Here is a 12,753-nt window from a genome sequence, read left to right on the forward strand (position 1 = left end):
AAACGCAATCGCAATTTATGCGCGACTTGAATCAAATTGCATTTTCAATTTGTAGCGTAAATGATTTTCTGCAGAAAGAATATAAATATTAAGTTAAAGAAACATTAAAGAAATATATTTTATTAAATATTTTACTAAAATACATATACCTACAATTTAAAATTTATATAAAATATATTTAATTATAAAAATTTATTTGAATCCAGCATAAATATGTAAAATTATAAGCATTATAATATTCTAGAAAATTGTATTCCGTTTATATAAAAAAAATAATAACTATAATGTTATGGAAATATATCGGAAACACAAAAAATATTATAATATCGGAAACGTGGAAAATATTAATTTTACATTTTGCATAGGTCATATATGTTTTTCAGTTTTAATTTGATATGCGAAAGATATTTAAGATATATTTGCAAAAATTTACTTCATTCTCACTCATATTTTTCGATTGATAAATTTACTAGTTTGATAACGCACATATTTTTTCAATATTTATTGCGTTTTAAGAAATTTTTTTAAATATTTTTAATACGATACAAACATTTAGAGGCAAAAAATTAAATAAAATTGTATATACATTTCAGCTTCCATAAAGAGATATCAATATCTATACAAGCAATTATTTTATAAATGTTACAATCACATAAGGAAATTTGAAGATAGGTTCATAGAGAATTACTAAAGTAACACAATGTAACCTTTTTCTTTTTTATTGAAATAAAGCAAAAGTAATGCGAGTCGCGGCGTTGCGCTGTCACTTGAAAAAGTGTCAATCATCATCTTCGTCGTATAATTGAGATACCTGAAACATATTCTCGCATAATATTATTATTCCAAATGCGAAATTCTACGCTCGATCTGACAAGCTTACGGTTCTTCGCAACGCTACATAATTCTCGCCTAAACAAGTCCATATAAAATATGCACATATTCACAACCAGAAGTTTAAAATAAAGACAACACCGCTTTAATATGTGTGTTTGTGTTGTAAATAAATAAAAATAGAAAAGTTTTGTAGGACCCCGTTACTACGCGTTCGACATTTTTTTACATCGCTTATTCTCTCTCGCTCTCTTCTGTTAAACAACATATGCAATCTTAATGAATATTCTGTTTTGCAAATACAAAAGCTACATTGTTTATCACCTGCGGATCCGTTCATCCGTATATAATAAGAATCCTTTAAGTATCTGAAGAGTAAAATCGCAGCTCTCATTGTGGACGTCCCATGTCTCGCGCTCAGCAAGAATGTGTTTTTTTATGACATATTAGATATATATTAATATATATATTTAACTTGTGTATACACATGAGAATCACCGTGTGCCATATTGAAGTGGCATCAAAATATGATTGTCTAGTAAATCTCTTTTGCGCGTGAATTACACGTATACATTTACATATATATTTTAATGAAGCTCCGCGCCAGTAGTTAGTCCTGACGGGAATAACTGAATATATTTCTCTCCATGTTCCTCGATATCCGATGCATATATATTACAAGCAGGTATTGAAAACGATATTTTTCATTAATCGTGAACTTTAGATTTCGACACTGCAAATTTCGTTTTTACTCGCGATGATAGAAATGACAGCTGAATATGTCTCGTGTAACTGCAGTATGAAAAACTAAGTTCGCCGAAATTATATCGATTTCGATCCTTAATTATGAGATAACATTTATAACAGTACTAAAATAGAATTTTTTTCTTAGAATGTTAATTTATATAATTATTTATCCATCGAGAGAGTCACAACATCGAATGTCAGCACCTTATTTTACTTATGTGTGAACCGATAGGCATATCTTAATATTTTTTAAATACATTTTTTAACTTCTTGTTGTGTATAAATTAGATAAATACATATGTACTTTTTATAGTAGTTTTGCTTAATTAAAAACATTTGTCTTAATATGTATTACATTCATATGGAAATTACATACCTATATAATAATACATGTTTGCATTTCATGTTACAGCATGAAAGTAATGATAGCAATGGAAAAAATTGTCAAAACTGAAATATTTTCTGGAATATAACTTGATAGTTTATCTACTAAAAAATTTTTATTTATTAATTAATATAATCAAAATATTGAATAAATACAAACTAAAGAATGATTTATAATAGCTTTTCGAAGTATTTTTCTCATACTGTTAGTAAGATAATTGTAATTAAAAATAATCCCAAATGTAATCACAATACCTTTCATTGTTGCCGTCGAAAATAAAAATATAAACTAATGCTAAAAAGCTACATGTATGTTCTCATTATACCTAGGTCTCGCTAATCACGTGCGAGATCTTCTAATCGTATATATATTATATATAAAAGAATGAACGAAAATATATTAAATGCAATTGAACACAGATAACTTTTGTCGTGTAAGATTTGTAATTGATCTTTGATCAAGAAATTAGAATAATAAAACACACACGACAAAGTCAGAGAAAAAAAATGAATTTATATGGAATGATTCTTTGTATGTCAATCCTTCAAGGCGTAAACTTTGAGCATTAAATAAGAAATATTCCAAATAATAATCTCGTACTGCGATAACGCACGATATCTTTCGATTTTAATTAAAATGTTAATAATATAATTTTTTTCTATTATTAATAAAATAAAATATTAAATCTTCTGCAAAAATTTGTGAACATTGCGAGTATCTTCAAGTTGCTTAGAACAGAAAACTTCTGTGTAAGAGTTTTATATCATGTAACACTATTTTCTCGTTTTATATATTTTAAAATTTAGCATTAAAAAAAAAACTGAAAATTAAAGATCATATCCATCCATGGTGCTGGCATTTAATGTTCAATTCAAGCGCATATATAAGAGCAATGATATTCAATACTAAGTCACATAGCTCTGTCACTTATTGGCTATGAAATATTTAAGTATATTGTTTGGTTTCGGTTTGCTGGTTGTTGGCCAAGAACGCGTGACATCTCTCCTCTCAATAGGCAGAGTTTTAAAAACTGCAGTATCCACAGAAGGTGATACTTGCATGGGCGATGACGGGCTTAGTCTAAGACCAGCCATTTCGTTACTCGGCGATTCTCGACGACCGCTCAACCACACTTCTAGTTTGGTTTTCTTCGGTAATGGTTCTACCTCATTTTGCAGGTCATCCTCTATATTCTGACTGCTTGCTACATTTGACAATTTTGAAATTGGTGAGCATGAGAGACTTGATGCAGAAGTGTTCATCAAGTTTGTCGCTGATTGATCAGAACTATCATTACTATCTTGATTAATACTCATTGGTGATCCCAAATTCACTTCTGCGATGCCTTCTTCAGAACTGATATCTAAAACGGAATGGACGGCGACCTGTTTGCGTAAAAAGGATGTAATGCTACTCCTGCCATATGATCTCTCCTCAAACTTAGTAAATGCAACTCCCAGCAACGTTAAGTGGAATGGCTTGGAAACGTCAACTATTCGATGGAATAATTTCATGGCGAGTATCAACATTTTATTATGATCGTACATGCCGGTTTTTGTGGACGGTAAAAGATGTTTCGGCAGCGCGCATTGTCTGGTCTCTCTCTTACCAGAAGTAGGTTTGTTCATATCGTGCTTCCGCACTGTTATTCTCATAGCAATGGGAATTCTACCATCTTCCATCGCCAATTCTGTTAATCTCCTCAATAGTGCGCCTAATCGTGACTCTACCTCAGCCACTAGCGATACACTTTTAAATCCATCCTCCAGCCCTATAGATTGTTTCTTTCCAGATGGTTTTACCACTGTCTCATCAATCCCTTCTGCATTATCTTTCAATCTTCTTGCTAAATCAACGCCAATTTTTAGTTCCAGATTTTCCAAAGGTATTTTGCGTACATCGTCCACTGTTTTTATATTATTTGATAACAATAATTCCATAGTTTTTTGTCCAACACCAGGTATCTTGGATATAGAGCCAATTGCAGAGAGCAACATTGGACCGCTACATGGAAATACCAATGTCTGCTGATTTGGTTTATTTAGCGATCCTGCCAATTTGGCTAAAAGCTTATTATGCGCTATTCCAGCGCTGCAAGTAAGATGCAGTTCTTCATAAATACGATTCCTTATTCCAGCTGCTATCTTAGCGCCAATCATTAAGCGTGTATGACAATCGCATGGACATTCCTCATCCGAAGGTCCAAATATCTTACTATCTGATTCTTTTAGCTCCTCATCTGTATGCAAATTGTTCATATCAAATTCTGAATCATTCTGAGACTTGAGCTGTTTTTCCACTGATTTTATTTCAAGAAAATAGTCGTCAAAGCCCAATCTTTCCACTAATGGCGTAAACTGTTGCAGAATTTCAAATACCTTAGTTGAATAAAGACGATAAGATGTTAAATCTTCACCATTTACCAGGACCAGTTCTGGACAGAGACGTAAAGCTTCTTGAACTGACATACATTTTTTTATTCCATATTCTCTTGCCAGATAATTACTAGTGACCACTATACTTTTTTGCTGAACACCTAATGGTTTTCCTTCATATTCCGGATGTCTAAGCATTTCTACCTGAGCATAGTAACAGTCAACATCCAAGTGGATGATGGTTCTTGGATGTACAATAGTATTAAAGTTTAAAAAATCCATGTGGATGTTTATCAAAGATCTATATTCTTGCAAACGATAAAACTTACAAATCCTCACAGTCCTTAAAATTCTTTTAATTGCATCTGCAACACAGTTATATATAATTAAAGATTTTAATCATAATCAAAAGGTTGACGATGTCATTAAAATTAGAAAAGATTTTGCATAAATTTGCAATATACCTTGGTTTTGTAGCAAATTTTTCCAGATAATAAAAGAGAACGGAATAATTAATCGCTTATGGGAAGTGGAATCTGTGCGAATTCGCGCGGCTTTCACTCCTGAGAATTACTTGGAGTTTGGGTCCCTCGATTCAAATCCAGTCTATTAGAAATGTTTCTACGAGTCGTAGACTCGTCTAGACGACAACGCAAAACACAAAACTAGCGTGATAAACTAAATAGAAAGTTGTTTACAGTGTGCAAACAGTACAAATCAACCAATCCATTTTTCACATGGTAGCCATGTTTTTAAATTGTCATAGATACGTATGTGTATGATGTGTTGTGTATGTCGAGAAATTCTCCGGAATCGAACAGCCATGGACTTAAGAATATATAGATGTGCATTGGACGACAATATCGGCAAGAGAGATCTAGGTTCTGACGTAAAGGGAATATAATAATATTATTATATATATGTAACTATATAATATTCATAACGAAAATCATGTATATAATATGTTGCAGAATATATTTAAAAGTACAAATGTTGAATTTTGATAATTGTAAGACGCATTGGCGCTTGAAATATGATTCGAGAGAAATAGCTACAAGTCAAGAGTAGCTTTGTCTCTCTCTTAATATAAATCTCAAAACTATGAATCGTAGAAAATTTTTATTTCCTACGTTAATTTTTTTTTTACTTGATGTCAATTTTTTTTATTTACGTTTAGGGTTAAATTCTGCATATAAGCAAAATAAAATTTAATATCAAATAAGAAAAAAAATATTATTAATAACATTTATAGATATTATATAATATATGTGTATGTTTTTCTATGCTTTTCCATCAAGACAAGATAGAAAATAAAAGAAAATAAAAGAAAATGAAAAAGAGAGAGAAAGAAAAGAAAAATCATATAAGAAATTTTTCTTCTATTCTTGCTTACGCAAATGTATTAGAATTTATTTTTTTATAAACTATTTATTTATTGTACTTTTATTACGCAATTTTTAAAAAATATGTTACTTATTCGGACATTTCCTATACAGTTTCATTAAAAAAAGAACATATATTGTTTAATAAAAGAAGCTTAAAAACTTTAAAATTTTAAAAAATTTAAAAAATTTATTTTTACTCTTTTAAACAAAATCTTATCACAAATTATTCATTCTTTCTTACTTTAAGTCGTTATCAAAAATCTTTTAGTTATCTTGATTAGTCATTGAGATAATGGCTTGTATAACAGGTTATTAGTCATCTGTATAGTATGATTCATTTTTAAACAAAATATATATTAAATTTAAATTTTAAATTAAAGATAAAAAAATATTAATTTATATATTAATGAAACATGCTAATCGTACATGTATAAAATCATCGTACATGTATAAAATCATCGGAATACTGTATTTATTTTGATGCTATTTCTAAAATTTAATTACCATTATTTTTTTGATGTAAAGATATATTCTTTTTATTATCATTACCAGATATTTATTACCAGATATATTCTTTTAATTACCATTATTTTTTTGATGTAAAGATATATTCTTTTTATCAATCTTTTCGTATTTTATATATAAATATATGTTAAATTTGCAGTTGAACGAAAAACACATATCCGTTTTATGAGATATTTTATTTTTGTGTAGCAAGATAATGTTAAATGATAATTTAACAATCAATCAAACATCGTCGATAGGTTGATTATACAAAATCAATTCAGTATAAACCATTCATGTTCGCTACATACGTGATTTCTTATTCTTCCATAACTGATCACGCCACTGTAGTTCTTAATGATAATGATTAATTGATGGCAACGCTTAAATATAATCAACTTAGACGATGAAGATTTCACTGTCTGTCTTTTTCTATTTTCTGTCTTTCTCTTTGTCTTATTCAGTGAGATGAGCATTTAATTTGTGACTAAAAACTTAAATGAATTTAATCAAGTTTCGAAATATTACATTATTACATAATATTACACAATATTACATTATTTAAAAAATTCAGAAGATGTGTAATACATTAAATATATATATTGTATACATTTATAAAAAAAAAATATATATATATATATTTTTAATGAGTTATTTCATTTTATTTTATTAATTATTTTTGCTAAACACTTAATCTTTTCTAATATTTATTGGTTATTATATGTTATATCAATGCATATTATACTCTCTTGATAATATCGTAACAATGAATCGAGATATTGTCAAAATAAGATCTCAAGGTTTTCACTTTGATAAGATTATATCAAATTCGGACTTTAGCTCCTTATTGATAAAATACTTTATTGGTAGAATAAGTTTCGATAAGAAATAATATGCTTATAATAACAATATTTTTTTTCTGTAGTATATTCCTATGTATATATAATTTAAGCCAAAGAAAAATACAATATATTAAAGAAATATTGGTCATTTTTTCTTTTTCTGTTTTGAAATAAAAGTTTCAATATAATACATATCTCTGAAAATTTTTTCGGTAATTATATATGATGAATTTATCTTTGTCTATAATAATAAGTTTTTTAATAATTATAAATGAAAATAAATTTGTTACAAATCTAACAAGCGAATTTTATTACGAATTTAACACAAAATAAATCTAACAAATAATAAATAAATAATCTGCTACAAGTTAAAATATTTTTAACAAATTTATCTAATAGTTTTGATTTTAACAAATCTTAAAATCGTCTATTTAATGCTATTTAGCAAAAATCTTATGTTGTTTTATCATAAGAATTAAAAAATAAAATGAACTGAAAAGAACTAGAAACTATTTATGCACGAGTATTTCATTTAAAAAGTCTTTACTTTTTTGATATACACAATTGTATAATTGTGATTTCTCCTAGATATGATATTATAACCAAATCATGAATTAATATTTTAATCTTTCTACTATTATCATCTTTTGTCATCGGTCATGAGTCGATGAATTCTTCGATAAATGAACTATTGCGAATTATTATATTTCACATTATGGATTTACCGTATCTGAAAGGACTTAATGATAAAATATTTTATCGCGATTACTATTTAAATCAAAATTCATTTGTAATACGAAAATTAATATAAAATTAATATATGCATTATTTATATTTTTTAATTACGATGAAAATATATAATATTTTTTCTCTTGTCTTGATTGAAAAAAATCAAATTTAATGATAAGAACAGAGGATGAAATAAGATATGAATATAATTTCAATTTTCCTTTTCTCATGTTTCATAAACTTATCAATTTATGATTATTACGAAAAGATTGTTTATTGTGCAATGTATCTTTTTCGGTGTAATAAGACTGATAATCCTTTCTTCAAAAAAAGAATACATTTTCAATCAAGATCGTATATTTTATAAGCATTAGTTGAATGCTACTAGACGTTAGAATGTCTTGCAAGTTCAAAAATTTCGATAAATCACAAAATTATAGTAAAGTTTGCGATTTAAATTAATTATATTATTGTACAAATCAATAAAGGAAATAAAGAAAATATTTTTTAAATGTTATGTTATATGAAAATGTTTGTATAAATTATAATTCTTTTATAAAATATTTATACAAATTTTTTAAATTAATAATTTATTTGTGTATGAAACGTGTTACATTTATTATTATTAATTCAAAAATAAATATTGTATTATATCTTTATTATAAAAACACATGATAGATTTTTTCTGTGAACCTATGCAAACTTATATGAGAATTCGAGAAAATGTATTTAGAGTTCCATAAAAAATAAGTACAGTTCTGCTAATCTTTTTTAACAGATATGATAATCTGTCCTTGTATTTTGCGATAACGCCATGCATATTTATAAAAGCGGTACGTCTTAATTCGGACAGTTATGTATAAACAAATCACAGTGAAGTGTTAATAGGATATATTTATATACGATACGATATTCTCTTTTTTTCAAGAACGAGTAAAGCAAGTGACAGGGCGATGAAGGGTGAGTATGCTTAAATTTCTAGAATAAGATTATGAAAAATTGATTGAGATACTTCTCAAGATTTTTTTTGCACGAATCCGAATTTTATATGTAAATAATAGATTTTTTTCACTTGTAACAGTCAATTTGATCCCAATATTTTTTGTTCGGCACAGAAATATACTTAATCGCCATTGTCTTCCTGGCATCTCAGGCCGCCGCGTATGTGATCGCCGGAAATGAATCTTCTACTTTTGAAGCAGAGAACGAATGTCCGGCGGCAGACCCTTGCCCGCCAAAACTGATATATTACGAAAAGGATTGCAGTCACTATTACGAATGCAAAAATCAAGAAAAGAACTTGAAAGAGTGTAAGACTGGCTTATACTTTAGTAACAAATGGCAAGGTTGTGTTAAGCCCGAAAACTCGGAGTGCAAAAACTCCGGGGATGACCCCGGGGATAACCCTGGGGATAATCCCGGGGATAACCCCGGGGATAATCCCGGGGATAACCCCGGGGATGAAACCACTTGTGTTAACAATGGCGACTTACTTCCGCACGAGTGCCAATGTACTAAATTTTACGAATGCAAAAATAAAAAAAAGGCTCTGCGCGATTGTCCGCTCGGACAATTTTTTGACAAGGATAGACAAACTTGCATTCCAGGGAAAAATTGCAAGGCAGTAGGAACCGAATGTAAAGACGGTGACCTTATCAATCACGAATGCCAATGTAATAAATACTACTTATGTAAAAACGGTCTGAAGGCCTTGCAAGAATGTAAGGCAGGATACTACTTTGATACAGATTTGTCGCAATGCGTAAAAGGCACTTGTGCGACAGATAGCAAAACGTGTACAAAAGGCGAAAAGAAGAAACACGAGTGTTACTGTGAAAAATATTACGCATGCAAAAATAAAGAATGGATCGCTCAGGAGTGTAAGAAAGGTCAACATTTTAGCCCGACAGAACAGAAATGTATAAAGGGAGACGTTGATGATGAATGCAACTCACTTACACCTACACCTATACCTACACCTACACCTACACCCACACCCACACCACCAGGAGAACCTGGCGACTGTCCAGAAGGTGTCCCGACATTATGGCGTCACGAATGTGACTGCAGATTGTATTACGAGTGCATAGACGAGAAGAAGCAACTACAAATTTGCGCTTGGGGCAAATATTTTGATTACGTGAATCAGGTATGCGAAGAAGCGAAAAAAGTGAGTCCCAAATGTCAAAATACCTGGGACGACTGGTTATCTAAATAACTAATCATTTTGAAGAGTAAGAAGAGAAGCTAAAAGTAAGAAGCTAATAGTAACGAAAATAGAGTACGAAGAATGAATTGTAATGCTTATTAGAAATGTGTTACTATATTGTAGGAACGTATTATTTTTTGCTAAGATATTTTAATAAATCTGATGTGTATATGTATATATAATCTAACAATTGTTTCCTAAAATTTTATTATCAAATCGATCCTCTGATACCATATCATGAATATACAAATGGTTAAACTTTCAATTCAGATATAAGATTTATGTAAGGATTAAAAAATTCTCACTTAATCTGTAGCAAAAGTATGTCATTGTGCATATTATATATATGTAATTGTAATGCTGTAGTGAATATGTATTACGGAATTTTATATTATTATTATCACAGATTATAAATCACAGATGTATACGAATATAAAAGTTTTAAATTAAAAATTTATTAATATTAAAATTATTACCTCTCTCCATCAATCATCCAATTTCCAATCATCGCGAAAATGTATCATTTTGTTTCTAAATACATTCGTTAATTTGCAAATATTTCATACATACAAAGAATATTTCGATTCCCTGACAATGAGATGTAGTGATATAAAACTTATCAGGAGAAGAGTCTCGCTATTCATCAGTCAAACAAAAAACCGATATAAGAAATCATACCGACATCAGTTTTCTATCTTATTTCTTAACAATTATTGTATGATTCGTGACAGTCTATCTCTAATTATAATATCAATAGTTTTTATAATTCTATCTCTTAACTTTTTGTCAACGATTCATTTTCCTTATTATCTACGAAGCATTTTTTCTATTTTCCGATGTAATTCGAGCCATCCAATCTATTAATCGCTCTATTAATCGCTTAAATGTGCTAAATATATATTAGCAAATTATTAATGAGATGAAATGTGTGTGATTTATATAAAATAAGATAAAATTTATATAAATATGTGATCCACATATAAAATATTGAGAAATTTAATTTTATAAATGAATATTGAGTTTAAATTTTCTCTCTTTTCTTTTCCTTAATATCTTTTCCCTAATATCTTTTCCTTAATCTCTTTTCTTTTCCTTAATATCTTTTCTATCTTTTAAAGAAGATAAAATAAAGAGGATTAAATCGTATTTTATTAATAATAATTATTGATTTATAAATATATGACAAATTGCGTTTTAAAATTTGCGTAAGCTAGGATTACATACTGTAATCAATTCAAAATAGCAATTTCAGTAAAAGTCCAAGAAAATGTACAAACAACATTTTCAAGCCTGAAGTAGGTATGATGCATTTGATTGACATATATATGAGCACAAAATGTTCTTCTTGTTTTTCAAAAATAAAATTAAAATTTGATAAAAAAATAAGATTTGAAGATATTGAAATTATGAAGTCAAGTACGTCTCAAATAAAACTCTTGTAATAGAGAAAGTAGTAAACAAGATATGATTTGAGGATAGAATCGCGATTTAATCAACGATAAGTTATTTTTCTGATAATTCGAAGAATTGTGAATGTCAAACAAGGTGCGTAAAAGTAATTACATTCGAAATAATATATGAAATAACATCACATATTAACATCACATATTAATTAATAGCAAACGTTCTCTTATAAGATTCTTAATAAAACAATTGATTAAAACTGAAGATGTATTTATAATCCATTTTTAGTGTGTGTATATATATATATATATATATATATATATATATATATATACACACACTAAAAATGGATTATAAATACATCTTCAGTTTTAATCAATTGTTTTATTAAGAATCTTATAAGAGAACGTTTGCTATTAATTAATATGTGATGTTAATACGTATGATAGAATAAGCTGATGTCTTTTTTTTCAAAATGTGCATTTTAATTTTTTTATATATCAAGTAAAGACTTTGTGTGTAAAGGAAAAATATGAACAACTAGAATATGCAAAATGCGAATATAAAAGGAGAAAAAATTTTTCGAGAGCATTAGAAGATAATATAAAGTCGATTCAAAAAATCTTCATATCGATCAAAAATGCAAAAAAAATAGTAAGATATATTGAATTGTATTATACATCTCTCACACACTACATATAAACTATCGTTATCGGGGAACATAAAATATTTTATCGTATAAAATGTCGTTTTGATAAAACAGGAAATAAAATTGGAAGATGGTGTGAGAAATAAGATACAGAAAGAGATAAAACTTCGATACAATGAAAAACAATTTCGTTATTAGATAACTGTAGATAAGATTTGTAAGTCTCTAAAGCATATTCGATGTTTGACAAGTACAAAATAAATTAAAAATGTTCATCAATTACATTTCCCAGTTATATTTTGATTTGTTTTATTCTTTTTTGCATCGTAAATCTGGATTGACCTAGAAAAAATATATGTCTCCTATTATTTATAAGTTCAAAGTGGATGTGCGATATCGGGAAGAATACCTGATATGTAAAGTAAAAAATATTCTTTAATTATAATATATCTCATCTATTAGTTACATTTTTATTTAGTTACATTAATTTTTCTGATTAAATTTAAGAAGAATATATTTATTGCTTCATATTAACGAGAAAAATAAATGTGTTTGATACGTTTATATAGTAGAATCCTTTCTTTAATTGAGTGAAAAAAGTAATTACATAAAATGATTAAAAAAAGAGCAAACTAGAATGAGAGGAAGATACTACACAACCAACTATCTCGGTCGCTCTTTCTCTCACTTGAA

The 12,753-nt window shown here is 28.2% G+C and overlaps 2 protein-coding genes across 2 annotated transcripts; one reads left to right on the forward strand and one right to left on the reverse strand.

Moving 5' to 3' along the window:
• Positions 1-2,633: 2,633 nt before the first annotated feature.
• On the reverse strand, positions 2,634-5,103 carry LOC105250900 (DNA polymerase iota). The gene is made up of 2 exons (XM_011257259.3): positions 4,803-5,103; positions 2,634-4,703 (listed from the first exon to the last, which is right to left on the reverse strand). The coding sequence occupies exon 2, from the start codon at positions 4,618-4,620 to the stop codon at positions 2,887-2,889; it is 1,734 nt and encodes a 577-aa protein (XP_011255561.1). The 5' UTR covers positions 4,621-4,703; positions 4,803-5,103; the 3' UTR covers positions 2,634-2,886.
• Positions 5,104-8,634: 3,531 nt separating this feature from the next.
• LOC105250901 (peritrophin-48) lies at positions 8,635-10,440 on the forward strand. Its single transcript, XM_011257260.3, has 2 exons — positions 8,635-8,758; positions 8,914-10,440. The coding sequence occupies exons 1-2, from the start codon at positions 8,752-8,754 to the stop codon at positions 10,014-10,016; spliced, it is 1,110 nt and encodes a 369-aa protein (XP_011255562.2). The 5' UTR covers positions 8,635-8,751; the 3' UTR covers positions 10,017-10,440.
• Positions 10,441-12,753: the final 2,313 nt, after the last annotated feature.

Source organism: Camponotus floridanus, unplaced genomic scaffold (genome assembly GCF_003227725.1).
Source record: "Camponotus floridanus strain SB8 unplaced genomic scaffold, Cflo_v7.5 scaffold22, whole genome shotgun sequence".
Lineage (NCBI taxonomy): Eukaryota > Metazoa > Arthropoda > Insecta > Hymenoptera > Formicidae > Camponotus > Camponotus floridanus.